Below are 26,898 nucleotides of genomic sequence, written 5' to 3' on the forward strand. Positions count from 1 at the left end.
TCTGAGAAATAGTCTTTTCCCACTTTTAAATTGGCATAAATTCTTACTTTTTCTTTATTGTATCTGTAATACAGTTAAGGAAATGCATATTAGAATTTTACATAACACATATCACAACCTATATTGTAAGGGGTGTCAAACATGCGGCCCATGAGCCAAAACCACTGGTCCATGGGATGAATTTTTGAGCTGCAAAAAATACAGTGATGATATTAACAATCAAGAGATTTAACCCATAAAGACCCAGTGCTACATATGTGATAGTTCCCAAATGAAATTTTCGCTATATCTAACCTTTCTTAAGTGATTTATCACCATTTAGTATAATATTATCCTCTGTATTTGGCATTTTATCAATATAAATATGGTATTTTTCTATTTCTAAGTTTAATTTACTGATCATGTATATGTTCATTAAAGCTTAGATTAAAGTTGAAGGTTATTATATCAAAAACAGTGAAAACTGAAGAAAAAGTGACTTTTTCAGGCAAATAAATCATTAACTGGACATAAACCAAGCTTTTCCATCCACTGTCATTTATCAGACTCTGTGGGTTTTACTGGTGAATCAATGTTGTAGAAGATGATAGTGTTTCCATGGTAACTACAGAGCCAAATGGGTCATATCTGATGACCATGAAAAGAAAACAAACTGTATTTTACACCAATTATGTACATGGATTGATAGGATTAGTGGATCAGCAGGTATTATTTAGATCAGTAGATGCTTTTGGTTGGAGATGGATGGTTGGGTCTTTATGGGTTAAGGGAGAAACAGCTTTTATAAACCACTGTGGTAGTATTTAATGTGAACTCCTTTTGCACTTAACATGTACTTAACACTTAACACCCTTTTGTTCAGGCAGTATGAGACATATTACATTACTTTTCTGACGTTTTATACCAGGTTTCATTCAACACGTCAGTTGTTTCTAGCTATTTGTGCTGCTTCTTGTCATGGGGTCAGAGGTCACACTAAATAGTAACTTTATTCTTTACAACTCATTTAGTTCAGTTTTCTGTGTGTCTTTCAAAGGTTTGCATGTATTTCCTGTATTTCCTTGATGTATGTGAAGAAAAGATGATGAGAAATAAATATGAATGCTCATTTCAACCCTGCAAAAACAATAAATACAGAGGTGGCCTAAGACTTACTGATGTACTGTATGTGTTTACATGTCATCAGTCAAAAGTCCTCAAAAACAGTGATTTGCAAACTTTTTCAGTTTGAATCCCAAAGAAAAATCTGATGCCTCCTCAGGATCTAAACTTACAAAAATATGTTATATTGCTATAGACTTAGAATTTGTATCTGTTGTATTGTCTCCTACATGTTGTTTTTGCCCTCTTGTATCTTTTATATTAATCTTTTGTATTATTTATGTCCTTCTGTGTTTAGTGTTACTGCATCTTCTACAATGTTTTTGTTTTGTTACCTCATTACAACTGAGACATTCCTTCTACATTTCAGGATTCACAAATTATTCTAGAGATTTTACCACTAATTTAATTAAGTTTAAAGTTCAGTTTTAATTCCCGTATCATTTCACTACCAAAAGGTGGCACAATTAAGCAGCTTTGTGATCACAAAGGTCACAGTCAGCGTTTTAGACTTTCTTTGTGCTTCTCCATCTAATTTAGAAACCCACACTCCTGCAGGTAATGATTATAGATTTCTCATTAGCAGATCTATAAGACCCTTCAGTCAGGGTTTACTTGTTTAATCTCAGCTCCAGGATCCAAACTAAGCCCTCCCTTCTATGGTCAGTGTTAAAAAGTAGCTTCATAACGGACTTTGATTTTGCGTCTGGCATTTTCTGAGGTGAAATGTACTTTTATTGTGAAGCTCCTTGTAGGTTCTAATCGAAAAACACTTTACAGCTGATGATTATACCATGAAAACAGTAAAGTGTGTCATGTTTTTTCCTGTAAAATCTGCTCAAAAGCTGAGAATTTGTGCTGATTAAGTGTTTTTGGCCACACAGATGTTGAAATACTTTGCACTAACTTGACTGAGCAAGTGGAGATTGATTAAAGCTTGTTTGCACTCAGTTCGTTTGTGATAATTTGACTGGTCAGGCCTTTTCTGAGCTTCTTCAGCAGGTCAATAAATCCTGAAGTAGCACTAACCAGTAGGGTGAAACAAACCAAACTCCCTCAAAATCCCCTGAGCTGTTTGAGTCAGTCTTTTCTGACTTTGGATGAAGATCCTTTCCATCTCTTTCACACAACAGGAATGTGATGTTACATCAGCAGCAAAGTTATATGGGTGGTTCATTTTTGATGGAAAGTGTAGCAATTTTATTCTATTTTGTCTGTGTACATGACACTTTACGTGGTAAATGTGCAATATTAGCTGATAAAAAACCAAAACAAACCAGCACCTGACAGGGTGATAATGTGCATTATTTGATAAAAACAGAAATAACATAAAAATACAACTGATGAACAATGATTAGAAAGGAAGTAAAAATAAAGCTGAATTTTTTTTTTTTTTTTTTTGAGAAAGCAATAAGATTAATTTAGCACTTTTCAGAGTTATCAGAAAGCAAAAGAATTGTTTAAACAAATTATGTGGATATACTGATCATGCCCACATCAAACTGATATGACTAAAACATTAACTACTCCAGCTTTAACTAGTGCACCATGTGACAATGCTGCCATCTGTCTTCCCTCCTAAATAACTGTTTGACTCATTATTTCTTTAACTGACAAGTCAACACAATCCTATTTTGATCTGCAGTCTGTTGGAATCTCTTTTAATGTCCACAAACTAAACAAAACATAGTAACTGGCTTTAAAGATTTATTTTAAAAATGTACTTTCCAAAAAAAGAAATATAACAATGTGAAACATGTGGGTCCTTGTTTCATTGTAAAATCCATCTCTGAATGTTTTTTGCACTTCACAATCCACACTCTTCATACAGTCATAACAGTGTTTGCAGGCTGTTTACAGACATACATGATAAACAACAGAACAATTAAAAATGGCAACAGAACTCACACATGCTGCACATGAAGATGTGTTGCACAAAGAATGCAATAAATAACTCCTGTTTGTCAGTGGAGGGAGTGTTTGTAAAACCATCTGTGATGCAGGTTGGTGACGTTTCACTGACATCTCTGGTTTTGTGAATATGTAGTGTTATGATCAGAGGTACATTGGGTTGTAGTGACGCCCCTGCTATGTGAAATTCTTCCCAGTACATATTTAACATGTGAAACAATTCCGTCTGCTGTGGTTTGGCCTTGTGAGATGATTATCAAGTGATAATGACAAGTTTCATTCAAAAGTTTTAACAAAGCACCAACTTTGTGGAAATGGAAGTAAACAAGAAAACTTCAGGTTCTGGTTCTTGACATCCTTGGTCATATTCATGTTTTACCTCTTGAATTAGTTTTTCCTGTATTCTACTGGGCAAAGTTGTTGTCTCCTTTGAAAAACCTATTTATCTTTTTATTACATCAAAGAAATGTTTTTTGCATTAACACAGATTTTCACTCAGCTTTTAGTATCAGCGCTGTTACCACAGGAAATAAACAGCTATTGTTCAGCCCTTGTCAACCAGTTATGTCCTAATATTTATTCTACAATCAATGATTCAAGTTACAGTACAAAAAAAAAAAAAAAAATCCCAAAGTCATTTTGTATTAAAAGTCTGTCATCATGACAACTGACAGTTTAATGTGAGACTACAAATAAATGTCAGACTGCTTTCCACTCCAGATCTCTACTCCACTGGATCCAGTTTCAGGTTTGTTGGCACCGATGCAAATATCAGGGAATGTAACTACACACATTTGTTCGTATTTTGAAGAGCATGGACTATACGGAAACATTACTGTCTAAACTGGACCTTAAGAACTACATGTAATAATGGTACAATGCTGCTTCATCTGTAAACATAAAAGGCATCTGTTTTTGTGAAAATAACGCCACTGCTCAACAAAAAAGGTCAATAAGTTGTTTTATCACCTGAATAATAAAAAAAGAGGTAAACTGTGAAGGTAGCAGGTGCAGCAGATGCTCTATTTCACTACTAATTCCATTTGAATAAGGAGCAAATATTCTTCAAAGGTTGATTTTGATGTACCAAAACAGAACAAGTGATTTACGTACACATAACTTACATCCCACCATATGTACAACAGTATTTTGTAAGGCAAATTAAAGTGTGTAAAGAAATAGGGCTGTTTATTACAAATAACAAAATGTAGAGTATAAATGGAATGCAGCATGAAAACCTCAGACAACAAACACTGATACCAGACTCTGCTGTTCGAGATGCTCTTGACAACAGTAGGTCATGCCTCTCGTCTCAGCTACAGGATATGGCGACGTCAGCTCGATGGCGAGGTCTGGTCCCTGACAGAGATGTGGTCAGAGACGGCCTGCAACTTTGGAAGACTGCCAGAGGGACAGGAGTCAACCAACAGCTGTCACCTTTGCATGGAGTGTCTGGAGCCCAGCGACTGCTTTCCACGACTCACCCCCTTCCTACAGTCACCCCTGGGGGCGTCGGCCTGCAGCAGCCTGACATGCGGCCGGCGCCTGCCTTTAGCCTCTGGTTCCGAGTCGCTGAGCTCCAGGTCGGGGCAGTATCCGTCGCTGTCCTGGTATGAGCGTGTGCTTTTCACTTTATGTTCAGACCCGGGCTTAACCCACAGCCTCTCCTTGGCAGAGCCTTTGCGGGACAGTTTGTCTGAGGCCCGCAGGTCCTCTGTGGTCCGTACCAAGTTAATAGTCGCCTCTTTGAACGATCTGCCAAAATGCTCCATGGCGGATTTGCGAAAGCTGCCTTTGTCCAAAGTCTCATTAGAAGTGTCCTGGTCAACGGGTGTTTGGCAAGAGCTATCCTTCTGAGCCACGTACTTCTCCAGAAGCCCGTTTGATTTGGTCAAACATTCTCTGTCTTGGTCAAGCTTGCCGTTGGATGAGTGGCCGTGGAGTGCAGCGTGCAGGGCTAACGGTTTACCAGATGGTTTAATGGGCAACGGTGAGCTGCTGGAGAGGCTCGATGATGTCAGCCGGCCGTTGGAGCGCTCTTCTCTCCGGTTGCGACTGTGCAGCTGAGGTTTTCCCTGACCGAGCCCTTCTCCAGCATGCTCAGTAACATTCCCACTATTGTCTGGACAGAGCGGCCCATTGCCAGATTTGGAACCAGAGTTTCCATTTCCTAAACTTGATGTTTTAGGCATTTTCAGCTTCAGCGTTATCCTCGGCGGAGGACGAAACAGCATGTTCTCCACTGGAAATGAAGCAGGAAGTCCTTCAGAAAAAAAATGGCACCATTCAAGCAGTTATTCAAGTAACATGGCAAATATATAACAACAAACAAGAATCTGTTCTAACATGTGCAGCTCACCAGCAGAGTGCTCCTGGTCCATGAGCTTTATGTGTAAGTTGAACATCTGCTCCTGGGCTTTACTCTGCAGCAGTTTCAGCTTCTCTCGCCGACTCACCATGTAACACAAATTCCTCACCTGCAAATTCCAATATGTCTGTTTAAAAAGGAGCACTACACACATATCTCATCACACCGACTATGGATCAAACAATTACCCATTTTGGCCAATTATCAGGGCTGGTATTCTGCATACTTACACTTTTTTCCACCACAATCGATATAATATTTAAAAACACAAGTCTGTCTTTGTCACACTGATATATTGAACTATATATATCTATATATATCTCTCTCTATATATATTTATTTATTTATTTGTCTTTTTTTATTTTACATTACATACTTCATAAATCTTCACAAAACTACAGGAAAATATATTTTGTTAACGCATTTATAAAAACTCAGAAGTTTGAAGAAAAACGGCTTCAACGTGTCTGCTTAACGCTTAAGTTTTGTGTTAATTGAAGGAATTCTTGAAGGAATTTCACCTAAAACTTGTATTGCTCTAAATTTGAACAAACCATCTTCTTTTTACTGTGGATATATATCGGCTATAATTGTACTCAATAACCAATATCAGCCCTATGTCAATGACCCCTACTGATTCACCATCATGTAGATTTCTATTTTTTGCTTAAAGCTGTTCTGACTACACTGCTGTTGTTGCTACTACACTTTTCATTTTGATTTATGATTATGTCTCAACTGGACGGTGAGTGATTAAAACAATCTCTAGTAATACATCATATAAATTACTGACAAAGTCTGAAACTGACTGAATTAATATTCACCCCTTGTGTAAATAGAAGCAGAGGAACCAGCTACAGACTTTCTGTGCCAATGGTTTGGATCAGCTTTGTGTCAGTATTTCATCAGTTTTCTTATATGCAAAGCTGTTCAAGCTCTGTCAAGTTTCATGGGAAGTGGGAGCGAAGTGCAATTTTTCAGCAATATATTATGGATTTAAGGTCTACGTTGCTTTTTTTTTTATGTCTGAGTTCATTGCAGTTCTTCTGCAGACAACTGCAGTTCTTTCCCTTTCATTTTTGCATCCACTATCTAAAATAAATTCAGTTAATCTATCAAAAATTAATCGATAAATTCAGAAGGCTTCCAGTATTTGGGTCTGAGTCACAGAAATGCTTATATTATCTGCACACAGACCTGAGAGAGATTTAAGTTATGTACATTTGTGGATATTACAACTTGAGTTAAAAAAAGATGGTACATTCAGACTAAGCATGAAACAGGGAGCTCATTAAATGAAAAATAGTGTTTTTAACATTATCTGTCAGTCTCCTATTTTATAAAAGATTGAGTTAAGCTCATTAACTGTGTACATACTGTGAAATGCTTTGGACCAGCTCTGTAACCAGAACTAAGAGTCAGCAATAAAGATTACACTGCAGTATGGAAACAGCACCCACCCTCTCCAAATCCTGTCGCAGGTGCATGAACATCCGCATGCGTGTGTGGATGCTGTCCTCCTGAGGCTGCAGCACCAGATTCTCCTCCTCCTCTTTAGGGGGCAGCAGAGCTTTGTTAAAGTTTATTTTCCTCTTCAGCTTCCAGTACTGATAGATGAAGTCCACCAGGCGCTGTGAGAGGCAGAGAGCTTTTGCCAGCTCGTCCAAATGGATTAGAGTGTAGAACTCCTCCTCTAGCTCCTGCAGTCTCTGCGCCCGCTGGCCCACCTTCCCCACCTCACTGGGGGCTTTGGCGCGAGCTGGACTCAGGCCCGCCTCTCCACATTTGGACTTGCTGTGCTTGAGACAGAAGGACTTGAACTTCACTTCATCACCTTCATCCAAGATCGTCTTCATCTCCAAGCTGTGCTCAAAGGCACACGTCACATGGAAAGGAATGGTGCAGTTCTTCACTGAACACTGAGGAAAAAAGAAAGACTGTTGACAAGGACCAATTCTAACACGATTACTGCAGGAACAGAATTAAAGTGTTAATTCAAACCTCATTTAAAATGTTACTTGTGTTTACATAATTAGTTTCCAACCAGATTAATAATAAAAATAATAATAATAATAGATTAGATTTAGCACTTTATCTATGAACGCATACTCAAAGCGTGTACAGAGGATCCATTATTCATTCGTTCTCACATTCTCACTCTGGTGGTGGTAAACTACATTTGTAGTCACAGCTGCCCTGGGGCAGACTGACGGAAGCGTGGCTGCCAGTCCGCTCTCTCTGACCACCACCGAACATTCATTAACACCAGTGTGAGTAGCAGCACTGGAGGTGAACTGTCTTGCCCAAGGACACAACAGCACATGGATGGAGCAGGATTTGAACCGCCAGCCCTTATTGGATGACCCGCTCTACCATCTGAGCCATGGCCGCCCCCCAAATTAACCAGATTAATCATCTGGGAAGTTATACAGCATCTTAAAGAAAACACCTTAATCATGCCACAAAGTTAGAGATACACAAAAAGGGTAGAGGTGGTCATTACCTGTCATTCTGATTCAAATACAGTACTGTTACTTCTACAGTAAAACAGGAATCTTGTATATCCAGCCTAGACTTGCATATCCAGACCAATCTAAATGGCATCAATTCATGTGGTTTATCGTTGTGCGAGTAATCTACACCAACCTGGATACATGCTCCTGTCTTCACTTTACACAGACTGCAGATAAGAGACCAGCGGCTGGGTGGGATGTGAGAGACTTTGGTGATGGGCTCCATTCTCTCAGGACAAGCAATGCTCACCTGCAAAATCATCAGGAAACACCACAATCAATCACATGCAACAGGTCTTAACCAATGAGGTTAAGATCCAGGGCACTGTGTGAACACACTCAGGGTTCCAGACTAATTTTTATCACAAGGAGGACCAGCACAAAGTTTAGGCGCACCATTTAATGTACACGCAATACAACGCATTCATATTTTTTTCCCTCTTAAGTGTATTATTGATAAATGCTTTGGCAATAATAAGAACAATATACAGTAAAACAATGTGCTGTTTTATTTTGCCGTCAATGAAAAATTCACAGCATCAAATATTGTTGGAAGAGGAAAAAAAAATCATTAACTTAAATTGTTAAGTACAGCTTTTTCAAATATAGACACCAAAAGACCTCTTTGTGCCCTCTTATTAATAATATCACCCTGTGGGCCACAAGGAGGCATCTCTGTTGGCCAGCCCTTATAGTTGGGCCTTCTAGCTCTTTTACCCTGATGGAGCCACATCTGTACAGCCTCGCTGACATCAGACTCCTCCAAGCTAGTTCCCTCAAGACTTATTCTAATCAGGTCCTCTAATGTGTCCACATGCAGGGATCCTCTAACATCAGATTTAATCCTCTTCTGTGCTGAGAATCCCCTTGCACACACAGCAGAAGATATGGGGAGGATGATCATGATGTGGACAACATGTAGGATATTCAACCAAGAATAAAAAAATGAGTTTAGCTTTGATTTCCACCTGTGGAACAGCCTGCCGGAGAGCCTCAGGACTGCAGAGACTGTTGTTATTTTTAAAAGAAGATTAAAGACACACCTTTTTAATCAGGCTTTTAACTAATTTTTTAAACTCTTCTTGTTCTTATTTTGTTTTATTTATCACTGATACTTTATCTATTCTATTTTATTTATAATCTTACGTATTTTACTCTTGGTACTGTATTTATTTTATTTTATTTATTCTCTTAGTCCTATGTTATGCTTTTAGTCTTTAGCTTTTAACGCCAGTGTTTCCTCAGGGGGGTCCTCCACACTGGGAGCTGTGTCTGGTTTGCTAGTGGGGGTACTGTCCTTGGGTCCCTTTGGCCCGGCTGGCTGGGGGTCCTCCCTTCGATGTGGGGGTCCACCTGTCTGTCGGAGTCGGGGGGCCTGGGTGCCGGTCCCCCCGATGGCATGGCCTGTGGCTCCTCCTAGTGTGGACGGCCCCAAAGGTGGCGTTTCCTTGATCCACAGTGCCATGCCATGTCTCCCTGTTGTGTGCGTGTGCATGTGTGTGCGTGTGTAAGTGTGTGGGCGTGTGTGTGTGTGTGTGTGTGTGTGTGTGTGTGCGCATGTCTAGTATGGAGGGTGGGAGGGAGGGGTTTTCTTTGTAATTGTTATTCTGTTTTTATTGTGTAATTGTTTTTAATTCTGTAAAGCACTTTGTGTTGCATCTGTGCATGAAAAGCGCTTTATAAATAAAGGTTGATTGATTGATTCATTGATTTGATAAAGAAGTCATCATTTCTAACAAAGCATTCATTTATTAAATTATTTATCTACCTTGTAATCTGAACAGTATGGCTCCTTGGTTAGCATTATCTCCCAAAGATACTGGCAGAATTTGTCCATATAGTTTTCGGAGATGAACCCTCCGTATTATTTTTACCCCCATTAACTATGGAGTTTTGAATATACAAATAAAGTGAAATTTATTATAGTAAATGATAAATAAACAACAGGACTGTCGAGGAAAACTTCAGTACAGCTTGAAGGGGTATGTTTTATATATATAGATGTATAAAACAATTTTTTTTAGATATATGCTGCAGTGTTATTGTAACGGGGTACAGTTTGCACATGGGGGTAAATTTAGTACAGCTAGATTGTAAATTCAGCATGTAATAGTAAGAGATCCCCTCAACTGCAGTAACGCAAATACTAGTATGCAGCAACTCATCTCAAGTTGATCACAAAAAACAAATTCACCTCGTATCATATATATTGGAATTTGCAATTAACAATTACTGACTGTGTAACTGTAAGAGTAACACAGCATGCAAACTAATAATCATATATCCATTCACTCTGATTTGACAAAAAACAATCAGATAAATAAAGTTAACACATGGTTGACTGTTACAGTGATCCGAATAATATGGAAGTCAACTTGCCTACTTTTTACAATTTTCTTCGGAAAATCTGCACAAGGGTAAATTAAGTATAACAGGTCTCACTACCGGATGTTTACATCTAAAATAATGAGGATGCGCATGCCCAGCGGTTTGGAGCATGCACATAATTCTTAGGGGGTAAAAAAAACTATGGGGGTAAAAACTGTGACACCAGACCTGTGCGTAACTCTCACGGTCTGACATTGCTTGGTGACAAGGTCCTCACATTACACACATGCGCACAGACATAGACACACACACACCAATTTCCGCTCCCTCCCTGGTGCACCTACTTTAAAATTTAAGTTGCACTGTCTCAAAAAACACCAACTGACCAAATTGATCGCAGTCTGGAGCCATGACACTGAAGATGCAAAAAGCAGGTTTACCTCTGGTATCCACAGGGCACAGCTGACATGAGCCCATTTGGTGCCTGCACGTGTAGCCTTCATGGCTCCGCCCTTCTTGGGGCACAGAAGGCACTGCGGGTCGATACCAAGCACACATGTCCGACACAGCCAGTTCCCAACAGGCACTTTGACAATCCCATAGCAGGCCTGTGGGAAGAGCACAGTATATGAGGCATTGCTTAATTTATTCAAAGTCATTCTTTAGTTGATCATGTCCACCTCATGTCACCCACCTGGTGAACACAAATGTTGCACTTGTCACAGAACACCATATCATTCCCCTCTTCGCTGTCAGGGGAGCGACACACATCGCAGATAACATCTTCGTCGTACTCAATCCCCAGGCCCTCCACTGTCTCGATGGCGTGGTTCATGTTGTCATGGCACTGCCTCTCCAAGGCCTCCATGGCACGTTCCATCGTCAGCTCATCTATGGACTCTTCCCCTGCAACACAGACCAGGACAAGGGATGTCATTAAATCCTAATGCATCTTCATTTTTTCATTTTCAGGATTTCTGCAGTTGACATTTAAGATTTTTTTTTCCATATCACTATGAATCAGACCTATTTCACAATCATATTCACAAAAAATATGAAGGCTAATAAAATTCCAACAGTTACTTGCAAAAATGAATTTAATCTCTAATTTAGTTTTTCTTCGGTGACACGATTAATAGTCAGTTTAGAGGGGGTTGCGCTAGGCTCAGACTTGGATGATGTCATCTGTATTGGGTGAATGCAGCAAATTCAGAAAACATATCTCATTTGCGAGCGTCACTGCAGGTTGTGACGCATAACACCTGTTTACCCCCGAGGTGGAGTAAAGACAAAGATCCTTTCTGGTATAAATGGATGAATCCAAAGAAAAGTCCATATTTCTGGTCTGAAGAAAACGTATCTACGGTAAAAACATTATGCCCATGGATATGAACAGATTTTACAGATATGAGCAAATATCAAAAAGCCAACCTCATCTGCTACCAGCAGAAATATTGAGAAAAGTCAGAGTATACAAGGCTGCATGGAGGAACATTCATTTTCATTAGTCATGTTAACATCTTATGAGGAATTTAGTCTTTTTTCAGAATAAAGACAAACACTGGAATATTTTGCATTTGCATGACTTTTCACAATCTTAGTCCTTACCCATGCGGTCCAGCTCTCTGTTGAGTGCATGCAGCCAGTAGAGGTCCATGTCGTCCAGATCGTAGCGACACATGGCCTCCGCCAGCTCTCTGATGTTGACATAACCTGGTTCTGTTGACTCTTGGCTCGAACACTGAATGTATTTCCTCTGGTGGGTGTAAAGAACTTCTTTGGACCTCTGTGCAATGACTCTGAACAAAAAGACACAAAATCTTAATGCTGCAAAGCTTTTTGAACTATCAGATGCACTTGGCACTCAGATATTTAACAGTTCAAATGCAACTGCTGCACCAGGTTTGAGACAATCAAAGCATTTGTCCATAGGGAAAGAGCTCTGGGAATAGGCTGTGTTACCTGACTGATGGCTCTGGGATTGTGTCTGGACTTGCTGGCACCTGGACTCCCTTCTCCCACTCCTGCTTCCAGGTGTCTGCCAGAAGGTAGTAGTCCTCTGGGGAGACATGGTGGGAGTCAGGCAACTTCATGGCACTGATCAGGTCTTTTCTGAACACCTGTGGAAGACAGGATGCACCACACAGTCAGATGGCAGTTGGAGAGATTAAAAACAACCAGGACAGTGCCTGAAATTGCATTTCTTACTTCAGCCGGTTTCTTTGGGTTGGAGGCGGGGGTTCCTGGTTTACTGCCATATTTGTTGGAGGAGCAGAAAGAAGTTGAGGGACCTAAATTAAAAAAAACCACACACACATTGTGTGAATTAAAGAGAGAATGAAAATGATTTGGGTTGTGGTTATGTTTATTTCAGGCAGATGACTTACTCTCATTATCAGAACTGTCGCTGCTGCTTGAGGACCTGAGACGTTTCATCCTGTAACATCCTGCAGAAGGACGGCGGAGGAAAAAAGTGTTCAAAATACGAGCAGAAATGACTAATTATTGGAGAAAGACAATCTCATTTTATAAGAGGAACTTTGTCATATTTGATGGCAAACTGAATTTAAATAAAAAGCTATTACTATAACGTACATCACTTCAAGTAATTTTTTCATTGTAATTTCTCATATTTCTGAAAATAATGAACAACAAAAATATCTGCAGGTTTCACAGTGTGGCCATATTTCCAATTTAAAAAATTACTCACTTAAAAAGCATTTTTTTCTGGACACAAGAGACAGGTACTTACCATAAATTTTAAATGGAAAAGCATGCTAGTAGATTCTCCAGACAAACTCCTATCTGCTCAATGTCATACCTGCAAAGTTGAATTATAACTTGGTTCAGTAATCAAAAGATGAAAGGATATGAACAATAATAATTCTACAAAAACTATACCATTAAATGTCTCATTATGTGTATGAAATTAACCACTATACAATAAACCTAGATAATACCACCAATTATTAATGAAAAAAATATATCACATGAAACTAGGGCAGGGTTTATTTCCCACATTTTCTACATTTATTTCATCATTGGACAGCTCAGTGAATACAGAACACAAAAGGTTTAGAGGGTGTTCCTCTGGCTTACTGAACCACAGGGTCGACTCATCGTGAGGGACTCACACCCTGAGCAGCCAGAGTACAGTACGCTGCTTCAACAGACAGGACATGCCTTGCATTCCCCATGAGGGAAGGAGGGCAGGAGGGGGAGGCATGAAATGTATGCCACTCCATACTATATTATATGTTGAAAACACAAAAATACCCCTGGCTAGGGAAAGAGCACAAATACAGTATGCACAAATACAGAAGTTAAAATGAAAGATCTACTAACTGACTGGCTTGTGGTAACACAAAAGAAACTGCTTTCCTTGGATGACAAAAATGTAAGTGTCATCAAAAATAATCATACAACAGAATCACAACACAGTAGACAGTGTGTCCTCAGCAACAAGCACAGCAAGCTCACTGTGGATGTACTTAGAACAGAGGCCATCTGCTGATGACATGAGTGTCTCCATCTCAGCTAATGTTGTGTATTCATTTACCTTAACACAACAGATGATATGATGAATTATTACATATCATTAGCCTCATAGACTTCAGCAACTATGCTATGAGGCTAACGATATAAAATGACTGAGACTCAAGCTGAAAAAAGGGGAAATGGACAAACAGTTTGACCCCATGCAGAACTTGGGCATTGTTCAAAAGATTTTGATATCACTACTAACACAGATCCTGTGGCTACGATAACTGTTCTTCATTAACATTCTTTTCATGCCAATTTTCCATTTTAAAAAAGAAAATGACAGTACACATTATTATGTACCCTGGCATTTTCCCATTTTAAAGCAGTTTTACAACATAAATGAACCAATTAAAAAAGGAAAAATAATTTGAGTGTGTTAACTGCAAGTCATTAATAGATTTTAAAAAGGTGTATAACACCTGTGTGTGCAAGTGACATGAGCTGACACTGATGACATTTACCCCGTAGGTCTTGAAATTTGGCATGAAATAAGGCGTTTCTGATACTTGATAGTATCCATGGTTTTCCCACCGTTATAAAACCTGGGTGCGGCACCCAGGCCCCTCTGGGCTCCGCCTAAGCCAAAAATAATATAAAATTAATGCAGAGAGCATTTTAAAAAACCCTACTATCACTTTTCCTAGGTCTAATGGTTGCTGTTAGTCCCCAGTGAAACTCATTAGGAAGATTTGTTTTTAGGCTTTTTGGGTGTTGTTTATTATCTGCTGTAGCTTTTGTACACATATATTTTAATAATAATGGTCCAAAATATTGTGAAGTTATTAATTCTTTTATTGAAATGTGACATTTTACTACAGGAGGACACCTACGCCCTAAAGTGTGCACAAAAGTCTTCCGAAAACTTAAGGAAAATGTCTAAACATAGATTTCAGTCAAGTAACATCCATTTTCACGGGGAAGGACTATAAACTGTATACTTAGGGGAAAACCAGACATCCTATGAACCATGTGTCCACCTCCACAACCTGTAACTAGAGCACCTCTGAAAATCAGGGTTTCTAATCTAAATTCTTATTTCAGTAAAGCCTCTAGACTTTTTCCAGCTCACAGCGTACAGTCTTTGCCTCACAGTAAGGAAAGATTTTAGTCAGACAAGCTCAGGAAAAGGAAAACAAATTTGGGATGGTCTAGGTCAGGGGTATTCAAATCCGGTCCTCGAGGGCCGGTGTCCTGCATGATTTAGATATTTCCCTCTTCCAGCACACCTGGTTCAATTAATGATCAGCTCATCATCATGCTCTGCAGAAGCCTGATGAAGATGTAATGGCTTCCAGGTGTGATGGAAGAGGGAAATATCTAAAACATGGAGGATACCGGCCCTCGAGGACCGGGTTTGAATACCCCTGGTCTGGGTAGTTTATTTTCTATGAGAAGCAGCAGTTAATGCCACCAGAGACTGTTTCTGGACAAAGGGGAGTGAACATGCAGGATTAAACGAAGGGAAAACAACCAGTAAGTTTTAAATCAGCAACAGTCACCAGTGGTCAGACCCCTTTGGCGTTCCCATGCTGTCCTACATGCCCATACAATAAATGGTGGGGGGCTGGGCTGCAGGCGGCGAATAATTACGGATGTGACGTCACTCCGTTAAGATCCCGACGTACGGAGGGAAAAACGACTAAACTGCTGCCTGTTTACGTTCCTTCTCCCAAGTGGACATACGCTTTGTGTGCTAAATACCCACGAGCTGACGGCGACTTTACTGAACCACGTGTAAAATATGTTAATGAAATAATAAAATCCACTCAAATACAGTGGGTGACGCTTATTGGCGCCAAATACACATAGACAGGCCTTTAGCGGGCTGCAGTGCAGGCAGGACAGGAAAAAAAAAAAAAAAAAAAAAAAAAAAAAAAATCAAACATGGGCGCCACCATCATACAAAGATGTCACTTCCTACAACCACAGAGGCGAATATTCATACAGCTGCACTGGGAGTTTCAACCATAGCATAAAAATGTAAAAAAAAGAGACGCATTCAACAAATGGTCGCTAAGGTTTGTGTTTTTAGAGGATAGACAGAGTCATGGCAGAGCAGAGCAGGACCAGGCCCCGTGGCCTGGATAACCAATCCAGGGCAAATCTTGGCACACTGAGCCCCTCTGAACACACGAGCATATTGTTCACATTTCCTCCGTCTTACCTTCAGCACACGCTCTGCTGTCCGCTTTAGTCCGACCAGATATTAGCCGACACGAAATATCCAACATACGCCTGTGGACTCAAAGGTTCCGCTTTTAGATATAGGTTAAATAAGTGTTTTTTGTAGCCCACCACAGTGGGAACCTCCTGGGTCGCAGTCTGTCCACCACCACCACCACGGCACAACAGCTCTATTGTACCGCGCATCCCACCAGGTCCTAAACTCCGCCGTTTTCCTCTCAGGATAGGTGCACTCGATTTTACCACCGACAACACAGTAATGATCACAACCAAACACACAGCAGCAGAAACACAGTGATTACAGTGAAATAACAACCACCAAGATTTGCTCATGTATTCTACAGGCTTTTAATTTGACTGCACTTTTTTAAAGACACGTAGACAGTAAATACAATCAAATGGACCATTATGAAGACACACGGCTCTATGAAAACTGTATGGTTAGGTACAAAAGATTTAGAAATACAGAAGTACACCATATCAAGTCTCTATGTAGCTTTTTATTTAAAGGCAACTGTACAAGCTTCAGCTAAACATAGCTTTGACTAAATGTGCTGCACAGGCTTTATCAGCTGAAAGTGTTCACAATGAAAATGAGGTGAAAGTCAAACAGCTGAAGTGAAAGCTGTGCACTATGATTTACTGAGCTGTAATGAGAGGAAGCCAGCATACTGTTACTGAACTCAGACATGCAAAACCCATGGTTAACTGTACTTTAGAGCAGTCAGGCAGGAATGTTAGCATTTACAGCTTGATGGAAAGTTTTAAAATGGCCCAAACTGAACTATAAGATCACTTTATTAAAGAAAATCTGGTTGATCAGGTTAAAAGAGAACCATAATATTTCCCTTCACAACCTTTTGAATAGTTTGTCATACATGATATAAGGAAATTCTGTAAATTACAGCTTCAAAGGAGGACACAGAAGCTATGCTAGCTCAGAGGGACGGATTATTTCATTTTCTATTTAATATTGAGTCACTACTTACACTGCCTCAAGTTTGTCAACCTCCATTATCACATTCTAATAGCCTAGAATCAGATTTTTTTTTAACATTTAAGAGTGAAAAATCTGCAAACATATAGTGACAATCTTTTAAAAAAAACTGTATCATGATGAACAATATTTTTCTACAAAACATTCAGTAGAGTGTACAAAAACAGTTATCACATTAAAAAACCTTAACCCTACATCAAAAACCCAGCAATTACAGAAGTGTTTACACCTTTGCCCATTGTGTGAACACATCTTAATGAACAGCAAGATACACAAATCAACACTTAAACTTTGGCCTAACAGATACCAATAAGGATGTATACAGGTGTTTGCCTACACATTTTCACATATACACAAAGTTGATCATCTACATCACATACACAAATAAATTCTCATACGAAATAAAAAATATGACTTCATATATAAAATATTTTTCCTCAGGCATTCTTGTGCTCATTTTTTTTTCCACTGCAAAGACCGCTTCAGACAATAAAAATAAAAAACAGAACCAAAAGTTAAAATGAATAACACTTACAGCGAGGAGCTACATTCACACTCCATAAAATGAACAGAATTCCCCAATACATTCATAGAATTATAAATATTCACAGCACTCTCAGTAACCAACTGGTGTTATGTAGTCTACAGCAAATGGTTCAATCTTTCTTTTAGAAGACAAGGGCATGAATCTTAGTCAGGACGACAGAACTGATTTGTTGTAATAAAAGATCTATCAAAAATAGTCCTTAACATTCTCCATTCTTGCCTAATTTTTAGAACAACAGAAGCAAATAATGAAACACTGCCAATATTCAACTTAAACTGCAGGGTGGAGGTTCACAAAGAAATCGGACTGGTTTGTTTTGATCGTTCACAAGCCCATTTGCATGTCAGCGAAGTTGAAGAAGCTGTCCACGTCTCGAGAGGATGTGTTTTTGTTATCAGAGACAAAAACCTGCCAAAAAACAAAACAGGATATTCTCATAAAACGAAAGTCAATTGTTTAAAATCCAGAATAGACACATGGTACAAATACAGTGTGGTTACCTTGGTCCCACTGAAAACTTCATTGGCAATGTTCTTGCAAGCTTCCACAACTCCATCGCCGTTCAACTCAAGGGCAATTACAGGACCTTTAGTAATAAGATTAAAAAAAAAAAGATCAAACTCCTACACAATTTGAGGGTTTTTCCAGCATTTCCTGCTGCTTTATGACTCCTACTTCCGCACTCTACAACTAAAACATGAGTATTCACTACCCAATTTTAGTGCTGATTCAGTTGATTTCTGTGACTGGAAAATTAGTAATCAGCAATGCTGTCACAGTATAAACCATGTGATCATGTTGGCTACCAGTCATTTACAGTATATTTGGGTAAAGAGAAAGTTCACTAATTTGTAATAAGAGTTACAACAGTTGTTACAAACCACATTATTACCTTTAAGGGCTGAGTCTGACTGAAATAAACAGCTTTACCTTTGGTGATCCACTCCACAAGATCCTCTGCACTGTTCTGAAACACTCTCTTCACGTCCTCAGGTCGCATTGACACTTCCTTCGTCTGGATGAGAACAAAACCTTTGGCAATTGCCTGAGAAAATGAAATGAGAAAAGTTATGCTATAAACGTTAAGAATGAACCTCCTAGCCCACATGCAGATCTGTTCTCATGCTTATGCAGTGAGGTAATGCTTATTTTGGCACAATACAGAACACAATTGAAATCCTTCAACATCAACATAGGTAGCTAAGACTTCTAGATCAACTTCTATAAGTATTGAAGTGTCAGCTGAAGAAAAGCTGGTGTGAGGTAGAGAATATAGTATTTTACTAAAGCAAACAATGAAATCTGTAAGCAGCCCAGAACTGAAAGTGCTTCGATAAGACATGCAATCTTTAACTTAATTCCTTGCATGACTCTCACAGGAGTTTCAGTGGTGACGCAACCAAAGCTTCAGATCAGTCTGCCTTTTAAGGAGCTGTTAAAGCTTCATTTGGATTCATTGAGGGTTTTGTTTGGTGTTTTTATAAAACACAGGCTCTCACTCACTGCTAACAAAGTGGTGGTGGTTTACATCTATACAAGGGTATCAGTTTGATTATGGATATGAACCCACAGACGGTATGGAAGGACAGGGTTGTCCCTACCAGTATTTGAGCAAACTCATTCACATTATCTTTCAGATGGCAGAGCCTGGTAAAGGGCTGCCAACATACTCACAGAGCTGGAGTCAAATCCTGGACGTAGTGTCGTCCTCTACTGTGCATGCAGGGCAGCATACCTAACTAAGTCTGTATATGTCAACACATTCTGGAATACCAGGAGCTTTTGCCCCACCCTGAGTGTTTAATTAACAATAATTGAACAAGGCCGATGCTACAGTGTCAATATTAAACCCCTTACCAAACATCACCAGCCTCTCCACTGGGATATAAAATAATGTCCCCTGATGTTAGTTAACTGTGTTAGCTAGTGTTACTTAATGAGCAGTCACCGACTTATGTCATCAGTAGGCTAATAGTCAAATTACTGGCAGGAGTAAGCATTTATGAGTGTGGTATATCAAACTGACATAAATTTCCATCCATAATTCTCACAGAAATGTCACAGTGAATGAATTATTTTATAGACTGAAAAACACAGCAGCAGATAAAAGTAGTGCAATCTGATGAGGCGCATATTCTGGGTTTTAGGCGACATGCTAATTATGAATATGTATCTCTCTTATATTGGCAATAGTATTAAAATTTATCAAATACAAACGTTGAAAGTCAAGATATTTGGTCTTGATTTTAATCACAAGACCACATTCTGTTGACTCAAAAATTTAGCCTAAAATTAAATGGGGTCATATAAACCATGTGCTTCTAATCTTGGGTTGGTGGTCATGTCCCCACCAATGCTGATACCCAATGTAGGTCACTGCTTTTTAAAACACTCTGCAAACTTAAAAAGCAAAGAAAAAGTATATGTAGCTGCATTCAAACTTCAGTGATCTTTAACAAATTCCACATTCCTGCTTCCTTTTTTCAATAGTGCTTATGCAAAACCTCCTCAACATTTCATCCTACCTCATCAATGAGTTTGCGGGCATTTGCAGTTGTGTACTCTCCAGCAAAGAAAACAAAGAGGCAGGACTCTTCGCTGTCCTTACGCCTCCCTCCTTTTGTCAAAGGCACAATGCTGCGTGCAGGGTCAGTGGAGATTCGAACTGACTTGAACTCAGACTCTGGGTCTGGGACCGGAACAAAATCCAGAACTGCTGCAGTCTCTGGCAACAAGCTCCAGTTGTTCTCCCCTGACACGGGTGTGAAGTCATGTATGTTGCTCCAGTTGTTGTTGAATATGCTGAGCCCGGCGTCCTTAAAGTGGAAGGCCAGGTCTGGGTAGAAGTACTGAAAGCAGCCAAATTTCATACCCGTAGATGACTCAATGATGGGCTGAGTGGCACAGCACAAAAACACCTCCAGCTTTTTACAGTCCCTTGTGCGAAACTGCTGACAGGCAACCACACACTTGATGTCTTTACAGTCCCTGAAAAACACACTGCCCTTGACAGGTCCTAGAACAATGCGGCAATTGACACAGTCATCGATGGTGATAGTCGCCGAGTGGTCAAACACATAGATGTTGCAGTTCTCACACTCCTGAATGACAAATTGTTGCCCGTTCAGTTTGCCAGGTAATCGACCCACTGTGACATCTTTAAGGCCAGTCAGCATGTAGTCCTTGGGATCAACCTGCGCAATGACAAAAACAGAACTAAATGACATGGATTTATAGTTATAGTTAGCATGTTTTATTATTTTACTTTGACATATTTTGACATTGAGCAAGCATGCTATTCTAACTGTCTTCACTTTTCTAATTTAAATGTTGTGATGGTTTTCAAGTGTTTATCTTGTTTGGACCACAAAGAAACAAACATCTGGTTTCCTCAACTAAAAAGAAACACTGATTTGACATTTATTGTGACTTATCAGCATAAACTGTTGCTTATCATATCTAACACATTTTTAGTTTTTGTTTAGTTTCTAGTAAGCTGCAAAACGCTCACAGTGAATGAACAGTTATAGTGAATTATTACATCACATTTAAGGTGAAACAGCCTCTGAGTCAAAACGGAAGTAGAAGCTCCGTTTGGTTTAGTCAACACCACTTATCAGAGACAGCCGTGCCTAAAGTGTGGTCAGCTGTGGAGCCGTGAACCGCACGGTGCTCTGTAGTAATCCGATAATGAGCTCAACACGGATACATGAAGTGAACGGGTCTAAAACTCAATAGTACTGTCAACACGTAACAAGCGTGGGATGCTTTCTTTAACTAGTTAGATAAGAGAGATAAAGGCGCATGCAAACACAAATCTCAGTTACGGGTTAAGTTTCAGATCAGTTGCACTTAGGAAATTAGCAAAAGCACCAGTCAATACATCAGGTAGTAGATTTGCATTATACGCATTCGTTAATATCTTGATGCAAACATTAATGGTTTTACTTCTAGATTAAACGAGCCAAATAAAGCGGAACCTCTTATCATACACAGTATTTTCACCTGTTAGCGATTCGACACCAAGTTAACAATTGTTAATTAGCAAAACAAGCTACGGAAGTGTTGGGGGCTCCATTTCTAACGCAGCCGTTTTTATTTCTGTCTTGTTCTTATTTCACATTAAGTGCAGTTTTGTGGTCCGCGGTGTTACCTTTTCTCGTTTATCCCAGCTGTACTGCTTTGGAGCCTCGTCGGTGTTGTTGCCAAGGGGAACCGCGTTGCTTGTCGTCGTAGTTTCAACAGTCGTTGTCGTTGGCGTACGATCCTCCTTTTCCGATGACTTTCTTTTGGATTTTTTCGAGAAGAAGCACCCCATTTTGCTCTCTTATTTGCGACCAGATACAAACCGCTTTCTAAACGTAACGCCGGTTTGTACAACACGAAAAAATGTGAGGCAGCAGCTTACGTGCACTTTAGTTGACAAGATTTTTTTAGCTTCCCGTTTCCCCCAGCTCCGTTTCGCAACCAATGGGTGCTGTCATAGCTATTGCAACAGCCAATAGGAGATGAGAACAGGATGACGGGGTCACGCAGAAGAGGTGTGCACCCATGAGGCATTCGAGTACACCATGTAAAAAGTTATTTCCGCAATCACATTTTCCTATTACGAGATCGTAACGCTTGTTTATACGAAGAAATAATATTATAGTCCTTCAGTATATTCTTTGCGGTTTAACACCCGTCTGTTAGCTTTGTCTGCAGAGATTCTTAGATTAGTTTGTAAAAATAAAAAACTAGTGTCTGACAAGTTAGCTTTAACATTTTGTTTTACTACGGAAAGTACCAGGTTGCCAGATGCATTTTACATGGGTGGCAGTTATTCTGCAATTGGTCTGAAACGACTGCTTCCATCAGAGGTTAAAGAGGGGGATCGCGCGTGTCATTTTTAGATTACTGCATTTGTTGGATTACCATGAATGCATCTTTATGTGCACATTGGGCGTACTTTATCTGGGTGTTGTCTTTACCAAACGAGGAACACTAAAAAAACTTACAACCAACCCATGTAAGTATCTTAAATAACATAATTGCTAATGGCATGATGAAATAAAAACTCAGGTTTATATTGAAGTTAATAGAGATGCTTTTGATATTTGCCACCATGTTCTCTTTTTAACTGCAGTGTTGGTGTGAAGTTTGACTGAAGTAGAACTGTCATGCACAAACTAGAAACCACATATGTAACCATGTCCAACCAGACGTCAGATTAGGTCCAACTTAAGCCACAAGACACTCTAATAATAGGTAATCCCCATCATGCCCCTGTGAAAGATGTACTGAAGCACACTGTGCATCCCCCTTAATTCTATGACCACACATTGACTGTTACTGATGAAACTGTGGAGTGGATAGAATATGGTAAATGGTTTATGAAAGAGACAAGGGAGGTTTTGATATTGATGTAATGTGAGGACAGGAGTTGTTGGGTGAAATACTGCTGAAACAGAAGAAAGATATTTTCCCCCTCTCAGCTAAAAACAGCTGGCTGTACTTGTCTCTCATTGTGATGACACATCTTCCTCTGTCATCAAACATCTGCTGCTTAGTGATGACTTACTTTCAAATGACACGATAGACTATTGCAGTGGTTCCAACCTTTTTTGGCTTATGACCCCATTTTAACATCACAAATTTCTGGTGACCCCAGACATTCATAACAGAGACTTTTTTTGCTAAAATTAATTTGTTTTGATCATGTAATAGTTTGTTGTACTATGTTGCAAATAAATGTTAATTTTGGATGACATTTAGTCTATATGATGTATATTATTATGGACGGAGGCAGAAAAGCCAGGTGTAGATTACTGCACAAAGTGAAAATTTTATTTTCCTTGGTCAGGATATGTACAGTCAGTCCAGCTTGGATTTACAAGGCTGAAAATTAATACTGAACAAACTATAAGTCAAACTATGAGTTATGAAAGAGCTGCAGCATCTGAAACTGACCACAACGAACATTTGAAATATAAACAGTACCACAGTGCTTCAGTTTCAACTTCAGAGTTTGTCATGTCTTTCATGGATTGGGATTGTCTCTCTCAACTCACCAAATATTTTTTATTAGAAAGTTTTTATTTTCATTTTTATCAATTACCAGCAATTTCAGGTGACCCCATATGAATTCCAGGCAACCCCATGTGGGGTCCCGACCCCAAGGTTGAAAAACACTGGACTATTGCATCACTTTCCAATTTATTTAACATCTGCTCTGCCTTTTTACTGTAGTTTTTACCCTTGGCCCTCGCTACAGGGTATTATCATCAGTTTGTCGTCCGTCTGTCCATCTGTATGTGCGGTAACTTTGGCGTGCACCTGTGGTTCTCAACCTTGGGCGGCAGCAAATAGTCACTGATAAGGTGAGGGGGGCTCACTTTCACTTTCTCACAGCTTTATCTACAGAGTTATGTAACCCACCATGTCCTCCACATACAGGTCCGTCGCATTACTTGTAGAGGTACATCGTCCCCCCGTCCCACAAATTTTTTCGGGCATAAGGGGAGCGCCAGTAGGCTGATGATACCGTTAGTGGGACTTGGTTCAAAAAAGGCTGAGAAACCCTGGCGTGGACTGAAGGCTGAGGGTTTTCAAGTGCGGACACGTTATGCTTTTTTTTTTACAGGTTAACATAAAAAAGTGGACCTCACTGGGAGCACACTGCATTAACCAAATGAGCCATCCAAGAAATCAGTGAAACAGCAGAAACACTTCAAATTAGTATACAAAGAAGAGCTTCAATAACCTGTTAGGAGGTGTTAGCCCCACACTGCACCTCATGGCAGTTCCACATTGCAAGTTCACATTCATTAGCATTACCATTCAATTCCTTTGGAGATGTTCGCCTCTCATACTGAGGAATTTAGGTTCCTATTCACTGCTTCTTTACATTTTGGACAACTCCAATCCCTAAAGGAAGTATCTGGCTCATTTAGTGCTCAACTAGTTCAGAATGTCCTATGTGTATAAGAGAGTTTACATTTGCAGTCATTAGTTTACACAATAACTATGCAAAATACCACTGAGAGCTTTTTTATTTTATTTTATTTCTTTTTTTTTTTTTTTTAATTTCAGCTATGATTTACTCTATCACATTCTCACAGGGTCAAAAGTATACATACGCTTTGTTGATATTTGGTGCCATTGCCTTTAAACTGTGTAGCTTGAATCAAATATGTTGGGAAGCAAAACACTCTATAAGATATTTTGTCCAAGTTTCTCCCTGAGCCAGAATCAGGGGAAAAGGGATAAAATTTCATAATACTCACTGTCCTCTTGCAGCTATCTCTACTCAGTCCAAATCAGAAGACAAAATATAAAGATAGATAAACTGATATTTTTCAAAGCTTCCATGTTGAGTCACTGAGTAGAGCATCTGAATAGGGATCTGTAATTACAGCTAGCATGTCTCACATGTAACACACCACCTGTCTGAAAACACCTGTGATTCAACAAAGTCTGCATCTGGGTACATTTTATACAATACAAACAATTCTACAGGAACCAATTGAATTTTTAATGTCAGAACACTTAAATTACAATATACATACAGGTAATTATAGATTTTTTTTGCTCAGTAATGCCAAAAAACAATCAAACAAAAACACCTTTTTGGAGAAAGGATCATTAAAAGATCCATATATGCATAAGCTTTAGCTTGTTGTCTACAGTTGTGGCCAAAGGTTTAGGCAGTTACACAAATTTGTTTTTACAAGCTTTACAGTTTTTAGATTTGTTTCCACGCTTTTCTGAGGTAAACTAAGGAACAACAAAATTACAAGCATTTTATAAGTTTCCAAGACTTTCATTGGGAGATGAATCACATTTGTGCAAAAAATCAGCTTGTGTCACTGTCAGTACTCCTGGCCGTGATTGTTCAGATGAAGTTTCAGAATATCCATATGAATCATGATACAGTTAAGTTTATTAAATGCATCAGTCCATCTGCAGCAGAACAGTCCTACAACACAATGCCCCGTTAATGCTTCGCTTTTAGGATGCTGTAGGTCTTTTTCATCCATTCATACACAGTGTTTGTAACACAAAAGAATATTCCCCCATCAACTCAAATCTGTGTCACTGTTCATTTGGAAAACTTTAGCTGGGTTTTTTTTCTTCCTTCTTTATGTTGGTTTTGGAGTAGTGGCTTCTTTACAAGGATTCTAAGACATCTATTATTTTGCCCGGTTGTCAAAATAATGCTCAGAATTTATGTTTGAAGGAGAAAACCTGATGATACCATAATGCAGATGAGTGTAAATAATGAATTTCAGACTTTTACTCAGTGATGCAGTTGGTGGAGATGTGGTGTTTTTTCAGTGGTGGTGGTTGTGGTAGTCTTAAGTGTGTTCTGGTATGTGACTTCCCCCTGCTGTTGAAAGTTTGGAATATCAATGCAGTATATACATACAACCCCTCCCTGAATTTACAACAGAGTAAACTATCTGCCCATCTCTACTTTTGGTTATTACCCCGCTCCTGAAGGGGAGGCGAGGGTTGTTATTTTTGGTTTGGTTTATTTGTTTGTTTGTTTATTAACTCTCTAGAAGCAAAACTATTGGTTGAATTCATGGTTTGTAGATTGCCAGTGACCCAGAGTAGATGTCATTACATTTTGGGAAACGTAGGTGAAAGTTAAAATTTTTTATGAATTTTTAAAATCTTTTTTTTCTCCATTTACTTATAATGAGCGAAATTTCAAATGTCTGTAGCAGCAAAATTATTGGGTGAATTCATACCAAATTTGGTTTATAGATTGCCAGTGACCCAGAATGGATCTCATTACATTTTGGGAACAGTAGGTCAAAGTTAAAAATTTTTTTAATGAATTTTTAAAATCTTCCCATTTTCTTATAATAGGAAAAATATGTGCGAGGGCGGGGTTTGTTGTGCCTAGAACTACTTGTTATTGTTCAGATTTTTCAAATATGTTATTATAACACCTGGCTGAACTAATAGGGTGAATATACAGTACTGTAACAAGATACAACTGAAACATTGAAAAGCACTAAAAACAAGAATTTCACAAAAAACAGACTGAAGTATCTAGCATTTAGTGCGACCTCCTTTGTACATAACATGTCTTGAACTCTTCTGCATAGACGTTATGAAATTTACTGAATTAGTCTTCCAGTGTTCATTCAACATGTGTTTTGTTTTTTAGGAGGGCAGCCATTGCCTTGAAGGTTGAAGAAACAGCCTGTGACCAAAGGGTTGCTGGTTCAACTCCCCAGAATGGCAGAGAAAGGGTTAGCTGATGTACCCTTGAACATGGCACTTAACCCACCCCATTTGCTCCCCAGGTACCTGACATGGCAGGTGACCTCATGGTGCATGGTTCAGCTAGTGAAGGGTTAAAAGCAGAGGGTCAATTTCAGCGTGTTGTATGGAAAAATATATACTGACAAAT

General features: G+C 39.2%; 2 protein-coding genes across 3 annotated transcripts; both read right to left on the minus strand.

Annotated features, from left to right (window-relative positions):
* Positions 1 to 2,794: 2,794 nt before the first annotated feature.
* jade3 (jade family PHD finger 3) lies at positions 2,795 to 16,108 on the minus strand. Of its 2 annotated transcripts, none has more exons than XM_030132742.1 (12): positions 15,929 to 16,108; positions 12,974 to 13,042; positions 12,609 to 12,668; positions 12,430 to 12,512; positions 12,184 to 12,341; positions 11,830 to 12,020; positions 10,916 to 11,127; positions 10,662 to 10,829; positions 8,027 to 8,143; positions 6,841 to 7,299; positions 5,372 to 5,489; positions 2,795 to 5,254 (listed from the first exon to the last, which is right to left on the minus strand). In XM_030132742.1, exons 3-12 carry the CDS (start codon positions 12,655 to 12,657, stop codon positions 4,446 to 4,448), a joined length of 2,364 nt encoding a protein of 787 aa, XP_029988602.1. In that variant the 5' UTR covers positions 12,658 to 12,668; positions 12,974 to 13,042; positions 15,929 to 16,108; the 3' UTR covers positions 2,795 to 4,445. The 2 variants fall into 2 exon arrangements, with proteins under 2 accessions (XP_029988602.1, XP_029988601.1); XM_030132741.1 differs by having other exon boundaries at positions 2,795 to 5,275.
* Positions 16,109 to 16,277: 169 nt separating this feature from the next.
* On the minus strand, positions 16,278 to 21,970 carry rp2 (RP2 activator of ARL3 GTPase). Its single transcript, XM_030131577.1, has 5 exons — positions 21,646 to 21,970; positions 20,018 to 20,686; positions 18,423 to 18,537; positions 17,993 to 18,078; positions 16,278 to 17,900 (listed from the first exon to the last, which is right to left on the minus strand). The coding sequence occupies exons 1-5, from the start codon at positions 21,808 to 21,810 to the stop codon at positions 17,817 to 17,819; spliced, it is 1,119 nt and encodes a 372-aa protein (XP_029987437.1). The 5' UTR covers positions 21,811 to 21,970; the 3' UTR covers positions 16,278 to 17,816.
* Positions 21,971 to 26,898: the final 4,928 nt, after the last annotated feature.

The sequence above is a fragment of the Sphaeramia orbicularis genome, chromosome 4 (assembly GCF_902148855.1).
Source record: "Sphaeramia orbicularis chromosome 4, fSphaOr1.1, whole genome shotgun sequence".
NCBI classification, from domain to species: domain Eukaryota; kingdom Metazoa; phylum Chordata; class Actinopteri; order Kurtiformes; family Apogonidae; genus Sphaeramia; species Sphaeramia orbicularis.